We start from the raw sequence: 17679 nt of genomic DNA on the forward strand, positions 1-17679 counted from the left end.
GACCATTGAAAGTAAGCGTCCCCCAATAAGGCAGTTAACCCCCTTCAAATGAGAGGCAATAAAGGACACACCCCAGGAGGGAATGAGACCACGGCCAAGTGCGGTTGAAATTAAAAGGTTTTATCTAAATCGATATAGGGCATGCAAAGGACTCTGCAAACTCTGAGAGCGCTCTGTCTGACAATAGCAAAGACAGTCAGTTATATTACAGATACACGTCATGCATGAGCTAAGCTATAGGGGCCACATAGTCTTGGGGATTGGATGGCGACGTCTAGCTACTATGTTAACCATATGCTCGGTGCTCCATGATTGGCCGGGATCCACGTGGTGGCATCACGAAGTGCTTGGGTCAGCTGGGCTCGTCAGGGTGGAGCTCCAGGGCACTGGCTGTCACCAGAGATTCACCACTTTGGTCCTAGAAACTTGCCCTTGTGGCCATTCATATACATTCATCACACTCATCTATACCAAGTTGTTATGTAAAACCTTTAACACTTCCATCTAGTACCAGGGTAGGGACACAGGAAAACAGTATGCAATACGAGGCTTCCTTCATACATCATCTTAAAGTTGTCATTAACAAAGGGTCCAGTCTCCTTGGTCCAGGTGTCTTATCAGGGGGCATGGGTCAAGCTACCTTCATCATTTTCCCCTGTTAGATGTAGTAAATGACGACTCTGGGGGATGTTTGTACAAGGACAGATAACTGTCTTCGTGGTCCGTTGAATTTGGGGTGAACTGAAATAACATCAGGTCAGTGGGGGCACGTAGCTTGCACCTCAAAGGCGGCGGGATTAGGGACCGGGTGGCTCGTAATTCACTTGGCCTGGCCATGGCAGTACACAGTGGTTGTATGTCGGCCTCTGACATGGGGGAGGTAAATACTTGATGCGGGTCCAGCAGGAATGCAGGGAGGCGAAGCAGTGCTGTTCGAACACCAGCAAGCCACGGTGGGCCTTGGCAGGTGGAGGGGGAGATGGCCTTGTAACTTTGTGCGAGTCTCTATTCACTGGGCTTCACAAATACTATTAGAGAGGACGGACGCTAGGGCTGGGGGAGCATTCAGTAAAGTGCACATTTCTGCCGTTTCCATGTGCTCACATTACTAAGTTTATAAAATGGAAGTTTTTCATTGGCACATACATTACATAACGTTAGTCAGTCTGATGCTTGCAACTCATGAGGAAGGTAAACATACAAGAAGCGTGAGGTAGTACCAGGTTGGGTTATATACTCCGGAGCAAGGAAACAACGTGTTAATCTAACATTTTGATTACTTGCTCAGTGCCCTAGGTGGCTCACATGCAGTACAACATTTTTTATCACATCAGACGCAAGCATTTTATGTATTGCTTTTTCGTTACCCTTTTTACAATAGCAGCAAACATTGGTCAGTACAAGGCGGATTCTCGAGTGGCTATACGTTAGGCACCAGAACACGAAGGTGTCCTGGGGGCGAGGGGGTGGGTTACACCTCGCTTTTAATACGAGTAACTGACATTATACGTTTTAACCCTTTTTAACACACATCTTTAGCAGCATGGATAAGACTGGGAGACTCGAGAGTTTAACATTTCATGTTCAACCCTTCATCTGGGGGAACTGGGCTGGGGGTCATGAGCACCATATATCACAAGCGCAGGGGTTAGGCGCAGGGTCGGTGTATACTTGATAGGGACGACTTTTGTTCTTACCCAGACCCCAACTAGAAGTCCGGTCACCTCCAGGGCAATGATGTACTGAGGAAGGTAAATGATACAGTGTTTTTTCTGTTACTTGTTCACGTCTAGTTGCTCGTGCGAATGGGCCTTCAGCGGATCTGCCATGGGGTGGAGGCTGGGGGGGAAGTGCAGGACTCTCTGTGTGCGGTCAAGTGGGGGCTGAGCTGCATCGGTTGTACGCAGGCTGTTCTACTGAGGCCTGGGTTCAGTATACTCAAAATGGAGTCTCAGTGTGTTACAAAGTGGTGTCTATGTTATGCTACAAGGCGAGCCGTGCAGCCTCACGTGTCGATCCGCAGCCACCCTGCCTCCCGGGCCCAGGTGCATTGGGGGCTGCCGATGAGTCATGAGCCTCCCGTAGGTGGGCAATGTGGGGGAGTGGGGTCCTAGAGACCTGTCCCCCCATACACCGCCTGTTTCTTTGTTTGTCAGTGCCCTCATGCCTATGGGTCCATTGTTGCGCTATACAAATATTTAAAGTTAAAGTAAAGTACAGGTATTAGCAAGTGTCCCCCGCATTGGGAGAAAAAGAACAAGAACTCATCTTGTCCCTGAGCCCCTGGATTGGGACCCACAGCAACTGAAGAAGCCAAGCAGCTGGTCTCCTACATTTCTATCACGTCAAACCGCGTCCAAACACATTCATACCAAAGAAATCTGTGGTGCTGCCTTTGGCACTTCTTCAGACTCTGTGCCTCATTACAAGTTTGGCAGTATTCCAGTGGTAAATCTGCCAGAATACTGCAAACCGGAATAACTGCCACTTGGTCTAGCAGATTTACTGCCATATTACAATTAGTGGTAGGCGGTGTTAGTCCCCATTTATTGGGAGTCCTTAGGACTCGATGGGAATTTCAGCGGAATTACCGCTGGCAGTAATTCCACTGATTTTGCTGCTTTTTGCTGGAGGTCAATCCTCCACTTCACCTCCTAATTTGTAGTATGGCAGTGCAGTTATGCAGCGGTAACTGTTACCATAAACTGATTTTTACTGCACCGTCATACTCATAATTAGCCCCTTTGAGCCACTGTTGCTGAGTCCCCGGATCTGTTTGCCTCAATTCGAACCAGACGCTAGCACCGTGGAAGAACTCTAACTGCTCTTTCTCAACCAAGCCCCCAGCATCTGTGCCTTCAACCCGTGATTGAACATCGAACTGAAACTGGTGACCCCATTGACCCGATTCTAAAGAATGCCACATCGAACTGCAACAAGCCCCACTTTGAGGCTGACCAGATACCTGTTCCCCTTTTCGGATCACTGTAGCTCGCTGCATCCAAACCATATTGGAAACACTCGCACAAAGACAAGAAGACTGGTTCCACTCTGTTGAAATTATTAAGGTACTTTTGGAAGGCCCTCCCCTCTGGTTCATTTGTTGGGACCCTTGAGACTGGTTAAACCCCCCCCCCACCCCATTTCACCTTTTTCATCAAGAAACATATACTTTTGAGCATTGGGTTGTATTCCCTTGTTCCTTCCTGCTAAGAATCCAGAGTATTTGCATCTTTATATTTTGTATTTATCTGTCTTCCGTTTCAGGGATCGGTTTTTGTTAGTGTTTCCTAGTGTAGTTTTTATTGCATATTGGTGTGTTTAATTAAAGTATGTTTTTTTAAAGAACCTTGATTGGACATTCCTTTATTTTGGAGTGGTATACTATTGCTTGTGTGGGTTGTTACTTTCTCACATTCAGAACCCTCTCAAGTATAGCCTGCCCTACGCCTGTGGTTACCACAAAAGATGAAGGGGGTATACCTCTTAACTGTACCTGTTTCACCTTTATGATTGGGATCACTCTTGCTTTATAGAAGTGTGAGTGCTGAGTTGTCGGTTTAGCCACTTCTCATCCCTGTACTTCTGCAGAGCAGAAGTCATTTCGTCACACTGTCACTGGGAAGGAGATAGGGGTAGTGGGGCCTCACAGTGAAAAGGGCCAGGCAACAGGTGAGAAAGACTGTGGAGGAGGCAGCAGAGAGTAAGCACTTAACAGGCAGCTTTGTAACTTTACTTATCTGAGGCAGCTGGCATACATGTGCTATTCTCTCACTCTGACTGCCTTACTAGGTCAGTACTTGTTGTGCCCATGTTTCCTTAGACTTGATATGCCTGTGCCGCATGGCCCCACTCACCTGCTGCATTCTGATTGCCTGTTAAGCAGGATCCAGAGGACAAGCCACAGGAGTAGCAATTTACAGCTTAGCAGTAGCTGCAATGGCTACCCATAACCCCCTAACTGATGCCCCTGCTTTTGGTAGTCCTTGCGCTCATCCATCATGGTGACCTTCCTATAAGTAGCTTCTGGATATTAAAAATGCTCAAGTATTCTTGGATTTATGATCAATACATTGGCATTTCCAATGTGAGGACACAATTTCATTATCTCGACCACATGAAAATACTCTACTTTTCTATTAAAAGGCATACATATGGTATTCCTTATCTCATTAACAACATTTGAATTTGAGATTCTCAGGCCCATGGACTCTTCTGCTTTACCTGGGGTCCAGTAACGTGTGGGTCATATGCGAGCATGCTGGTAGAGTAATTTGGATTTCAGTGGTACCTGGGGTAGGATGAAGTCTTTGTTCTATCAGCTACTTTAGATCATGATCTGTTTCTCTTCACTTGAGGAAAAGCCTAGTTGACGATATTCAAAGGGCGTCATATCACTGAAGCCATGGGACCCGGGCTAAGAGAATTTACATTTACAACCAGATAACCTTTATATTCACCCAAAGACTTTAGCACTAGATAGAGAAGCCGTCCTGATTTGTGTTGGCCATTTCATAATTTTGCTCAAGTTTTGTACCAATCTTCAATAAAAACATTTTGTTAACTTGAGAACCTTCAGTGACTGTCACTCATCGATTCTGCTCAGTTTCGTGACTCTTTGGCACATGATCTTTATACAACATGTAATTAGTATGTATTGTGGCAATTTACACATACTTTGAATATCTGTTTGATATTCATTCTTTATTTTTCAGATTCAAAACATTATACCTGAAGATGAAGCCGAGAATGTTCCTGAACCGCTGCAGGACGAGGATGAGACCGTGAGTACAGTTAACTAGACTCATTGTAAGTTATGTTAAATAAACATAGAGATTGTCTCATTAATGACAGAGAAGAATGTTGCTTATTTTGTATTCCCCTTCAATGTGAGGATTAAGGTCAGCCTTGCTGGAGGTAGGCAGTGATCCAGAGCAATGGAGCACCGTCTCCCTGCACGCACCAATCCGGAAACTGTATTTGGGGAGGGTGCTTTAACTTAAAGAGGTAAGTGCTGGAACTTCCTCTTCTCTGTGGGCAGAGGTACTTGCTTTTTATCAGGGAGCTAGATAAGGAGAAGGTATCTGTCCATCTGGCCACATCCGTTTCCCCACATTTTGCAGTAGAACATATCACTGAATTCTTCTGCTGTAAGTTTGGGGTGTGTTTCGGCATGAGTGGGTAATATATCGGTTACATCGGTGGTGAGGCAGGAAAGAGGAAATAGGGGAATGACCCCCATAAAAAGAGACTGCACTAAAATGCAGTGAGATGTCAAATGCAGCCAGATGTACCAAATCTGAGTAGTGTTTGATGCCCAGTGCAGAGTCAGGGTGTTTCTTTTGGTCTGGTGACCGCGTAGTGTCCTCGGAGGGAAGGAGGATGAGGACCAGAGCAAAGGAAAGGGAAAATCTTCCTGGCAAGAGTTTTGCCCATCGAGTGCAACAGGAGAACCCTCTTACTTGATCTCATTGTTTAACTTTTACAGACCAGGACCTGGCTGTGGGGTGTGCAAAAGGGTGAATGGTCCTTGCTTTTCTCCACAGGATTACTGTGAAAAAAGGAAAACCCTGGTTAGAACTTTTTGATCCCTCATTGTTGGGAACAGAAAGCTAGAAACACATTACGAGAATGGAGGTATTGATATTGTATTTATATCGTGCTCGTACCCAAGTGTTTCAGAGCACTACAAGGCAAGGGAGGGGCACAGGGGAAGAACAAAACAACGATCTTACTAGGCCCAGTGACATTGAAAACGTGCAAGTGCATGCAAGAGGGAGAGGGGAAAAGTGCTTGGGAGGCGGGAGAAGTGGAAGTGCAGATCAAAGGAGAAAACAGATAAATAAAAATAAATAAATAATAAAGGCAACAAACAGTGGTAGTGCAGCCAGCAAGTGACAAGTGCAGGGTTTAAGGCAGCAAACATTGCAGAATAAGTGTCTAATAAGTGCAGAAGAAAAAAGGGGAGGGACTGTATGGGTACAGATATAGACCCCAGTGCAAGGGGTGGCCCGGAGGCAGTGCGGGAGGGTGGCAGGGTGAGCAGGTACCTGGGCCCGAAGACAGAGTGTAGACCATGTGCATGCTTCCGAGAGAGATACGATCAGCAGGGGAGAGGGAGACGGGGTGAAGGCAGAAGCAAAGAGGAAGGTCTTGAGGTGCTTCCGGAACCAGAGATGGTTCTCCTCAAGTTTCAGAGTAGCAGGGAGGCTGTTCCAGAGGGAGGCCCCAGCCAAAGACAGAGATCTACCACCAGCTCGTTTCTTTGAGAAACGACAGACCTCGAGGGAGTTGTAAGTAGAAGAGAAAAGAGCTCGGGAGGGGAGGTATTTGCGGAGTGATAGCTGAAGGTATTTTGGACACAGGCCCCAGAAAGCCTTGTGGACAATGCAGGGGGTTTTGAATTGAATCCTTGTATCCACTAGGAGCCAATGTAGAGTATTCAGAGCTGGAGAGATACGATCCCAGGGTTTGAGGCCAAGGACAAGTCTCACAGTCCTGTTCCGGATTAGTTGCAGAGGGCGTAGAGTAGAGGCGGGTAGATTGAGAAAGAAGCTGTTACAATAGTCCAAACTAAAGAGAACCAGAGCTTGAGAGGAAGGAGAGGAAAGGCAGAGAACCTCTGAGGAGATGCAGTAGGAAGTTAGACTTTTTAGAGACATCAAGATGTGGGCGGAGAAGGAAAGTGTGGAGTCTAAGATGACCCTGAGGTTCTTAGCCTCGCAGGTGGGGGTAGGAGGAGGGCCAAGTGAGGCCGGCCAGAGAGTGAGGGGAAAGGAGGGTGAAGGTGTGCCAATGAAGAGGATCTCCGTCTTGCTGCCATTCAGACAAAGATCATTGGCGGCAGACCAATCTTGAATGGCAGTTAGATACTCAGAGATAAGAGAAGGAGAGGAGGTGGCAGAGGGCAGCCGAAAATGAGTTGAGTGTCATCAGCATAGCACTGGAAATTGGCGCAGGAAATAGCAATTCAGTGGGCGAGAGTTGACAGGTATTGGTTGAAAAGCCAGGGCGAGAGGTTAGACCCCTGGGGAACACCACAGGTAGAGAGGGAGATAGATGATAGTAAGGACCCAATTTGGACCTGACAGGGGTCAATCACAGAGGAAAGAGGTCAGCAAGGCCAGGGCCTGATAGGTGGTACCCAGGTTATCACGAAGACGGTTTACCAGGATGGTATGGTTGACCGTGTCGAAGGCAGAAGAGAGCTCGAGTAGGATGAGGACAAAGGGAATGTTACATTCAAGGTTGGTGAGCAGATCTTCACGAGTGTTCAGGAGAGCAGTTTCCGTGATTCTTGCAGCTCTGAAGCCAGACTGGTGGTTGTGGAGACAGCCATCAGAATGAGAATGAAGGTTAAGCTGAGAGATGGCCAGCTTTTCCAGGAGTTTTCCCAGAAAAGAAGTAATGGAATTTGGGCGATAGTTAGCCGGACAAGAAGGATCAGCTGCAGGTTTCTTGAGAAGAGGATGCACAAGGGAGTGCTACAGAGGGGAGGGGAAGGATCCTGAGGCAAAGGAGTGGTTGCAGAAATCGGCAAGGCCCGGAGCAAGGGTATCGAAGTGATCCCTGATGGATTTAGTGGAACAGGGATGGACCTGTTTTGACAAGGCTTTCATATATCGGACTGATCTAGCGACCTAGTCAGGGGAGAAAAGAGGAAAGGATGAGAAAGAAGGTGGGGGGGGGTGCTGAAGGTGGGTCAGCAAGCAGAGACTGGGAGGAGAGGGTAGACATGATGTCCTGGGTTTTTGAGATAAAGTGAGAGGCAAGGGCATTGTAAAGAGCCTGGGAGGCAACAGGAGGGGTAGAGACTGCAGCAGGGTTGGCCAGCACCTTGCAGATTTTAAAGAATTTGACCGAGTTTGTAGATGCTGCAGAGAAACGGGCTTGAATGTGGGCTCTTTTCTTGGTGACGACAGAGAGTCGGTATTACCTTTGGAGCAGGCGACAGGCCAGTTTGTCAGAGGATGAACAAGAAGCCCTCCATTGCCTCTCAGCTGCCCTACACTTACATTTAAGTGTAGCTAGGTCAGAGTTGTACCAGGAATTGCATTTGGCTTTGGACTTCAAACTGATCCGCATGACAGGGGAAAGAGCATCAAGATTATCAGAAAACGAAGAGTAGGAAGAGACAGGTCTGTGTCCGGATGGGGGGAAGAGCGGGAGAGATGAGAGGAGAGAAGGGAATGATCACTCCAGGAGAGATGAGTGGTTAGGGGGATGTGCCACATCTACTATCCAAGTGCTCCACAGACTGCTCTACCTGAAATAGTCTGGAGAAGTTACCTTATAACTTTCTTTGGAATTACCACCACTTTTCCCACTCTGCCATATCATGAGTTTGGCCCTGGAGTGGGGGATTTACCTGCAGTATTATGCTGGAGGTAAATCCTCCCACTTGCCACCAAAAAATCTGCAAAATCAGCAGAACTATGGTGGTGGTAAATCAGTTGTATTACGCTCACTTGGTATCCACGGGGACGCCATCCAGCCGTAGGGACTCTGGTATCCTTCTCTGCGGTTCCCAGGTGTGACCAGCGGGGAATTTCTACCTGTAATACAGGTGGGCAATGTTCAAGACTGGGCAACTGGGGTAAGCAACCCCCCACCACCCCGTATGCCTGCAGCCCCTCTGGACCTCTCCTCACCTTGTTGTTAATTCAGGTGTGCTCTCCGTCCTGCCTTCTTGGCAGGGGCGTGTTGTCCTTTGTGGGTGAATGCGATCTAGTTACTTCACTGATGCCGGCCTGTTTGAGTCTTTCAGGTAGGTACTCGGAACCCTGGGAACACATTTTTTGTTGTTTTTTTTGTAGCAATACAGTGATCGGGTGTATGACCTGAGAGAAGTCTGGTATGAAGCGGCGATAGAAGTTTGCAAAGCCCAACATGCTTTGTACCCCTTTTACTGATGTTGGTAATGGCAATTTCAAAACGGCGTCTACTTTATGCAGGTCCATTCTGATGCCTCCTGGAGTAAGAATAAAACCCAGAAACTCAACTTTGGTGACGTGAAAGTAACACTTTTCAAGTTTTGCATATAAACGATGTTCACGGAGCTTGGTGAGGACTGAACGTACGTGCTTTATATGATCCTGTTTTGAGGTTGAGTACACTAGGAAATCATCTATGTACACTAGGGTGCAGACATCAATTAACTCTCTCAAGACATCATTCATGAAATATTGAAATGCTGCGGGAGCGTTGCATAACCCAAAGGGAATGACTTGATATTCGTACAAACAGTATTTGATACGTAAAGCAGTTTTCCATTCATTTCCGCTTCTGACCCGGACCAGGTGGTACGCTCCTCGAAGGTCCAATTTGGTATAAATCTGGGCATCTTTGATCTGGTCCAGCATTTCAGAAACAAGTGGCAAGGGGTAACGGTTCTTCACGGTGATCTGGTTTAATGCGCGGTAGTCAATACAGGTTCTTAAATCCCCTTCTTTTTTCGGTACGAAGAACAAAGGACTGGCTGCAGGGGACTTTGATGGACGGATGAATCCGTTTGCAAGGTACTGGTCTAAATAAGACTTCAGATGAAGGTTTTCAGGTTCCGTAATAGCATAGATTCTACCGCAAGGGACTTGAGCACCTGGAACAAGGTCGATCTTACAGTCATAAGGCCTGTGCGGCAGCAGCGTGTTTGCTTGGTCCTTCTGGAATACATCTTGGAAATCATGGTATTCCTCAGGCAAGGTATTAGTTACTCCCAGGGTTGATGCTGTCGCTCCGGAGTCGTAGAGATACTGAAAGCAGGTTTCTGTTCTTGATAATAACAGGCTGGGGAGCAGTCGCTGGGGAAGGTTCATTTCCTTGCCCGCCAGTCAATCAAAGGGTTCTGAGCGACTAACCATGGCATCCCTAGTATGAGCCGGAATTGAGGTGCCTTGATGAGATTGAACGAAATAAGTTCCCGATGTCCGTCCTGGCACAGCAAGGTTATCTCGGCTGTGCATTGGGTTACGGGTCCGGAAGCGATTTCTGTCTCATCCACCGTAGTCACCTTGTCTGTAGTCGGCTTGGAACATAGGGAAAGCCCCCATCTCTGCAGCCAGGTCTTGGTCTATATAATTCCCAACAGCTCCGCTGTCGATGTATGCTTCAAAGGCATGCATTCTTGACGACCGTTGGTTATAATTAAGATCACTGGTATTGCAAAGTGTGAGGTCGGTGGCTCTTTTCTCTCACTCGACAAACTGACCTCTACGTTTGCCGAGCTGGGTAGTTTTCTGACTTAGATTCCTTCTCTTCATCTTTTTCCGTGGCCCTGATGATTTTCCTTGGAGATTTCACTGGGCAGTTCTTCAGGACATGCCCTGGTTTTCCGCAATATAGACATAGTTGTTGTTTTCTCCTTTTATCTTGCTCTTGTTTTGTTAGTGGAGGTCGTACCCCTCCGATTTTCATGGGCTCCACAGTATTTTCTTGCACTCGAGTTATGTTGTCTCTAGATCAAATGTACACAGTCCGAGGGTCCATTTTGGAACGGTCTGCTTTTCGGTCTTGCAACCGGTGGTCTAGTTGTACGACCAAATCTATGAATTCAGAACAGCCTCTAGGAGGATCAACCACTTGAGCTAGAACGTCTTTTAATTCACCTCGCAAGCCCCGATGAAACAACATGGTTCTTTTGTTTTCAGGCCACCTAGCTTCAGCAACCAATCTGTTGAAAGTAGCAATGTACGTTAACAAGTCCTGATTCCCCTGTCGGAGGGAAAGGAGTTCATTGTCCACTGCTTGTTCTCGGGTATGGCGAGCAAAATGTTTTTCCATTTCCCTCTGAAATCCCCCAAAGTCATGTAATAAAGGATCGTCATGGGTCACCAGTGGTACCGACCAATCTGCTGCGCTACCACTCAGGTATGATAAAAACAAAGGCTACCCGAGCTTGCTCATTTAGGAATGCTCCAGGTCTGCAAAGAAAATGAAGGTGAATCTCTCTGGTGGTGCCAAAGGAACTGTTCCCGGTAACATGATTTGTACCGGAGTAGAGGTAGTGGATGGCATGGTAGGATTTTGCATCGTTGGGTTGTTTCCAGGTAGAGGCGCCTGTCCTGCTTGTGATTGCAAGTATTGCCTGCTAATTTCTTCAGTGCGCTCTTTAGTCACTAGTAAGTCTCTCCTGAGAGCATTAGTCTCTTGTCGGGCAGAATGAACCACGGCACAAAGTTCTCCTAACATTGGGCTAATTGGGCCAATTGGTCTAATTCGGATGTCTCCATGGCGCCCAGGTGGATTGGTTTGGCAGTCTACGCGTTCTGTTACGCTCACCTAGTATCCACAGGGACGCCACCCAGCCGTAGGGACTCTGGTATCCTTCTCTGTGGTTCCCAAGTGTGACCAGCGGGGAGGTTCTGCCTGGAATACAGGTGGGCAATGTTCAAGACTGGGCAACTGGGCTAAGCAACCCCCCACCACTCGGCATGCCCACAGCCCCTCTGGACCTCTCCTCACCTTGTTGTTAATTCAGGTGTGCTCTCCGTCCTGCCTTCTTGGCAGGGGCGCGTTGTCCTTTGTGGGCGAATGCGATCTAGTTACTTCACTGATGCTGGCCCGTTTTGAGTCTTTCAGGTAGGTCTTATTGCTGTTGTATATTGTTGTTATTCTTGAATGCCTTTCTTGGTTTAAATAATGTCTTTTTCTCTTCCTTAGGTGCGCGGAAGTCCAATGTGATGCATTGGCTGAATTGGGTCTCGCCGGTAAATGATGGCATATAAAGAGCACCTTGATGCGGTAAGTAGGCGCTATGCGCAGCGCTATAATGCTTTGCCTTTGCTAACCTGTTGTCTTTTCTTTCCCATAGATCGCGGTGCTCACCCCGTGTATGAAATCCTGAGGCGATGCTGGTCGAGGGGTGACTTGCGAGGTACGCTTTTCGGCACAATTCGGTATGTTGTAAAAGTGTCTAATGTCTTGTTTCTTCCTTATTTGCAGATCCGCCGGTCCGGAAGACGCGTTGATCCTAGGATGCTGTTCGCAGGAGCTGTCGGCAGCTAACGATGAAATTACAGGTAAGCTGCTGCTGTTAACGATGTCCTTTTGTCTCTTTACAGATGCTGTTCTTCCGAGGTTCGCGGGTACAGCTGAACACGATGAGTGTCACGTTGGAGGATTGCAAAGTAACGCAAAGCGTGTTATCCAAGTCAGGTGTGGTTTAAATAGCTTCAAGTAGTCCAGGTAAAGTAGTTCCTAGGCTACCACACCCAAAACACTATACTGCATAGCTTGGTTCCAAGGAGCCAAGCTATGCGGATGCCTCCATGTTGGCTGGCACTTGAAATAAAGTAGTTCCCTAAACACAAGTCTTTATTAAGTATAAGCCTGGCGCCAAAGGTGCCAGGACTGGCCCCAAGAGGATGCCTAAGTTTGTTGGAGACCCAAGCCAAGACCCCTCCTGGCCCATGGGCTTGCCAGGGGGGTTTCTGGATGTGGGTCGTGACAGCTGGCAATAATTCCCCTGAAATTCCCACTGGAGTCCTATGGACTCCATATTAATGGGGGCTAACAACGCCACCATGCTTTGTAATCTGGTGGTTAATCCACCGGATCAAGTGGTGGTAACGGTAATCCGTTAGGTGGTATATTGACAGATTTACCACTGAAATACCACCCAACTCGTGATGAGCTAAAGACATGTGACGAGCAAAAGCTATTCAAGCTCACTTTAAGAGAAAGTTAGAAGGTAACTTCTCCAGACTATTTCAGGCAGAGCAGTCTGTGGAGCACTTGGATAGCAGGCGTGGCACATTGTTCATCTTGAGCGAAAGTGGTAGTATTTGGAAACGCAACCATGCAGATTCTGGGTGTGCAGGTACATCTGAAAAATTAGACCTGCCTGTTAGGGCAATATCCCCCTTGCAGTAATCTACAGGTTCAAAGATCAGAAAGTCATACTGATTGACAACAAAGGGGATAGGTACCTTGTAAAAGTCAGGTAAAATGTTCATGCCCACTGATGCAGCAAGAAAGTGAGCAATGCCTCATGCAGTTTAAATTGAGGTGGTATGTACTGTGATGAATCCAATGGAATCATCCCGATTTCCCTGGGGGTGACCACCTCCCATGTAGCCAGGGAACGAAAGCTGCTACCTGATCTTGACCATGGTGGCAGCTTTATGAGGGAGGATCACATGGGGGGAGACAGCTACCGGCGAGATGTCATGACTTCATTAGATGAGGCATGATAACCCTGCTTTTCCCATGAGGAAGACCCCCTGTTACTGAATAACATAATGGCCTATTTCCATGGGTCTGTTCCCCCTTTCGGGAAAGTAGAAAAACCTTACACCCTACAAATCGACATCTCACTCTTGGTCTAAAAACAAACAGCCCCAATAATACCTTTTCTAAAAGCTACAAGAATGCATTTTCCAAAAATTCTAAGAAAACCATAATCAGTTCGAATTCCTCTTCAAATAGAACTGATCCTTCATATGGCATCATTGAGAAAGACTAGCCAAGAGAAATGCACCAAAAACCATCCATGCACTTCAATTCCCACAACCGCCTAAGTACTGACACGAGGAGGATAAAAGAATTGACACAGAGCAACAAGCGTATTGAGCGTGCTAGTTGTTGGATGAAAGCATCTGTGTGGGACTTTAAAAAATGTGAACCGAACAGTAAGAATCAACTCAGGAAAAGAAGTAACTGCTTCAGTGAAAGCGGACGGAGGCTAGAGCTATGAGCCGGTGTGCGGAAACTGGAGGCACAAGTCGGTGTGGAGAAGCTGGAGGCGCCAGCTGGAGTGGAGAAGCTGGAGGCGCCAGCTGGAGTGGGGGAGCGAGAGAGCTCGCCGGCAGAGACGGAAAGAAATGTGGTGCGAGTGAGGCGTTCCGTGGAGAAGCCAGGAACCGTGAGCCGGTCCCTGGGCATCCAGCAGCCAAGAGAAGCAGTGTTATCCTTACTAGAGAAGCCAGCATGCCTGAAGGGAGCTGCAAGGAAGCCTGGAGAAACGTCAGAGCTGCCCAGAGTGGGAAACAGGCTGAGAAGATATACTGTGTAAGTGCGAGCTAGCCCGAAAATGCTACACAGAACCCATACCTCTCAACCTTTTTTGATACCAAGGCGGGTGAAAACCCAGAAAGACCATAAACATAAAAGTAGGACTGCCGTAAAAACATGAAACGGCAGTCCTACTTCTATGTCGCTGACCTTTTACGGGAGGGGGGTGGGGAGGAATGCTCCCAGGCACAATCCTCTCATTGGAGGAGAGCGCCAGGGAGGGGAAGGGGGAGGAAATGGGGGCGTGAAAAGCATGACACTTGCTTTTCACGCCTCCATTCTCGCAGGAAGAGTCGCGCCGGGACCCGATTTCGGGATCTCGAAATCGGGTCCCGGCAAAAATATGAATCGTAGCTCCCACCTTTGCCAAGGCGGGTGAAACAGATGAGCTGGCGGGTGGGCGGGTGTGTAGATGCTTTGGCGGGTGACACCCGCCAAAAGCGGGTGAGTTGAGAGCTATGCAGAACCAGTGAGTCTGCCAGAGCAGAGTGGGGAGCCCAGGGCGTTTTGGCCACCACTCCAAAGACAAATAGAACATTGTAAAGTTACTGAATGTGAAATGACATGAATAGTGTTTGTGAATCAAGAGGGCAGAAGATTTTGAACATTGTGAAATTACGGAAAGTAAAGTAATTGTTTGTCAAGTAGATATACCAAGCCAACAAGAAAGGTATAGGCTACTTGAGGATAAAGGGGAACTATAAGACAAGAAAAGTCCTGGGAAGCATACACCTGGCAGTCATGAATACAAGAGAAGTCCAGCGCATTCACGCAAATTCCACAGATAGCTAACCATATAATAATGGCTAAAACATATGTATGAGGGCAAAGGCCTCTTCCGAAAAACAAAATGTGGGGTATCTGCCGTTCACTGAGGTTACTAACATCATCTATTTATGCTGTCTAATATATGTTGATGAAAGCACAGTATTTAATACCAATATGTCTCTAGTGTATACATTTGTTCATACATATGTTTTAGCCATTATTATTAGTACTCTCTTGCAAACGTTGTCATCAAGGTTTTTTTTAGTACGATGATCCAATAAAACGTGATATGTTTATTGACCTACTGTATGATCTTTGATTTATATTAAGATCTGCTACAGTATGCCCCTTGCGACTCTTACTCACCACCCTGCTATGTTATAGCTGGGTAGCTATCTGTGGAATTTGCGTGTTTGTGCATATCTCTGTCCTCATCCAGAGAGTGCCCATTAAAAAAAGAGGACCCCATTTGCTCATTTGTTTATTAACTACAAGAGAAGTCCTGACAGGGGAGTACACCATGCAGTTGAAAGTGCATCTAGAGTCCTGAAATTATCTGTATTTCTATGAGCAATGCGCTATTATTGTGGCACCTGTTATAGGTGCACTTTGCTTTTATGGATACCAATTTACTATGTCCAAATTGATCCAACGTTGGCCATCCAATTAGTCTTTAAATCGCTTATACTTCTATCTATTGCCTGCCCAAATGGGGTGAGAACTCCAGAGGCAGACTTACGGGGGTTAATTGCTCCCACCTCCCATTAGTGGGCCAGATTTTCACTCTCACATAGTTTCCTACATATGTCTGGGCGCCACGCATATTATTACTCTCCTAATTTTACTGTGCTTTATAATGCTGTGTAATCAGCTGTGTGGCCCATTCGCACAAATATCAAGTGTCTGGGTTTCTTTCAAGACACACGGACAGATTCGGGTTCAACGCACTTTGATTCTTATGTGAATTCGTGGGTTGTCTCCCATACCATCCAATGTGCCATTCTGTTCAAATTATGGATGACAATATAACGATTCGTGCTGAACACATTTTCAATTACAGTTTTGCTTCAGAAGGGTCGCCACCTTCATATTGGTTAATGTGGCACCTTTTTGTGAATTGATGTTCGGGCATCCGCCATATCAGCTTTTCAGCACATTGCTAGGTCTGCAATTTGTACACACTTAAGATGGCGGCTCTTTTTCGCCACACATACGGCTCCGTACACGTGGCGCTCTGGTCTTGTGCTTATCATCAGGAGTAGGAGCCGCGCACGGCCGGCTCCTGCTCCCAGATGCAGCGAAGACGCTGGTAAGCACAGTACTTGCACGTAGACCCCTAGACAGACCCTCCAGAAAATTGCAGCATGAAATGGAAAATATTGCGGCACAAAAAAGAAAGAAATTGCGGCACCCAACTGCGTTTTTTGCGGCATTTTCTAACGTTGAAAAATATATCATTTAACATCTTTTTTAGCCTAAAACCAAGTAATTGCAAGGCTTTTGTTAGTGAGGAACAAAATGTGTTCTGTCTGGCTGCGCTCTGTAGGACAGCCAGGTCGAGTCACCACAGCCTAACATTTTGGATTGTGGTGGGGGAAGGGGGATACAGCCTGATGAGCTCCAAGGAAATGGTGCTGTGCCACTACTTCCAGCAGACAAGTGGAAAGCAAATAAACAGATAGGCTTGAATTCAAAAGTGTAACCCTGGTTGAAGCCCATAGGTTTGCTTTTCGCTTGTCCTATGACCCCAGGAGAGAGGGGGAACAACTCTACACTTCTCCATGGAAGGAATCCATGAGGCCAAGACACAGGGGCAATGCAGTGGCAGTAACTGCAAGCCCATAATACCTAGCCAAACAATGAACTCTCTTGGGTGGTCATAATTCCTTGGTTATGCCACCCACACGTGGTGACTAAACACACCCACAAATAGAAATGAAACATCACAACACTACCAGGGGTCAAGTCCTACAAATTAAAGTGGGGGAGGGAACTCATTAACAAATGCAATGGCATGTGATGTCATCAGAAATTAGCATAGCAAGGTGAAATATGCATATATCATTAAATTGGCTTTGCATAACCACCAAAATTGCACAGGACGAATGGCATTTGCCTTTCATAAATTTTAACACCCAATTTTGTGCGTAATTGGTGTCATACAGCCCAGCCTTGATTCAAGGCTGGGCTGCATGATACAAACGCTCGTAGCTGTATTCGTTTCAAATTGCTTTACAATTATTGTAAAGCAATTTGAAACGAATACAGCTACGAGAGTCTTCAATTGGCATCATGCAGCCCAGCCTTGATTCAAGGCTGGGCTGCATGATACAAACGCTCGTAGCTGTTTTCGTTTTCAAATTGCTTTACAATTGGTATCATGCAGCCCATGATACCAATTGTAAAGCAATTTGAAATTAATACAGCTACGAGAGTCTTCAATTGGTATCATGCAGCCCAGCCTTGAGGCTGGGCTGCATGATACCAATTGTAGACGAGCGTCAGGAAGCATTAAGTTTATGCTTTCTTTTCCGGCGCTCGACAGGAAAGTAATTTACTTTCCTGTCGAGCGCCGGGAATGAAAACAGTCCAGTGGCCTCTTTGGGTGCTCTGAGTTGGGGGCAGATGAGTGGACAGGCCAGTGCTTACCTGGCTAGCTTCACCAACTGTCAGCTCGGGCACTCAATGAGCCTTGGAGGTGCATGGGGTCACAGCCAAATGCTGTGCATCTCCCAGGCCTGCGTGACCCTCCCCCAATCCTGGGCCTGCAACGCAGAGCCGAGGTGTTAACCCTCAAGCTGCTGCAATCAGCAGCCAGCTGTGTTCGCTCTAAATCATTAAATGAGCGCGAAAAAAGACACACTAAGCTAACGTGTCTTTTTTGCGCTCATTTAATGATTT

The 17679-nt window shown here is 46.9% G+C and overlaps 1 protein-coding gene across 4 annotated transcripts in view; it reads left to right on the forward strand.

The window, feature by feature from the left end:
- TEX55 (testis expressed 55) overlaps positions 1 to 17679 on the forward strand; it is a 543889-nt gene that overhangs the window by 141670 nt on the left and 384540 nt on the right. For all 4 annotated transcript variants that reach the window (XM_069635919.1, XM_069635920.1, XM_069635922.1 and 1 more), the window contains exon 5: positions 4716 to 4784. In XM_069635919.1, coding sequence (XP_069492020.1) covers positions 4716 to 4784 — 69 coding nt within the window. The remainder of the gene's footprint in view (positions 1 to 4715; positions 4785 to 17679) is intronic.

The sequence above is a fragment of the Ambystoma mexicanum genome, chromosome 7p, assembly GCF_040938575.1.
Source record: "Ambystoma mexicanum isolate Mex_15411 chromosome 7p, UKY_AmexF1_1, whole genome shotgun sequence".
Classification (NCBI taxonomy): Eukaryota; Metazoa; Chordata; class Amphibia; order Caudata; family Ambystomatidae; genus Ambystoma; species Ambystoma mexicanum.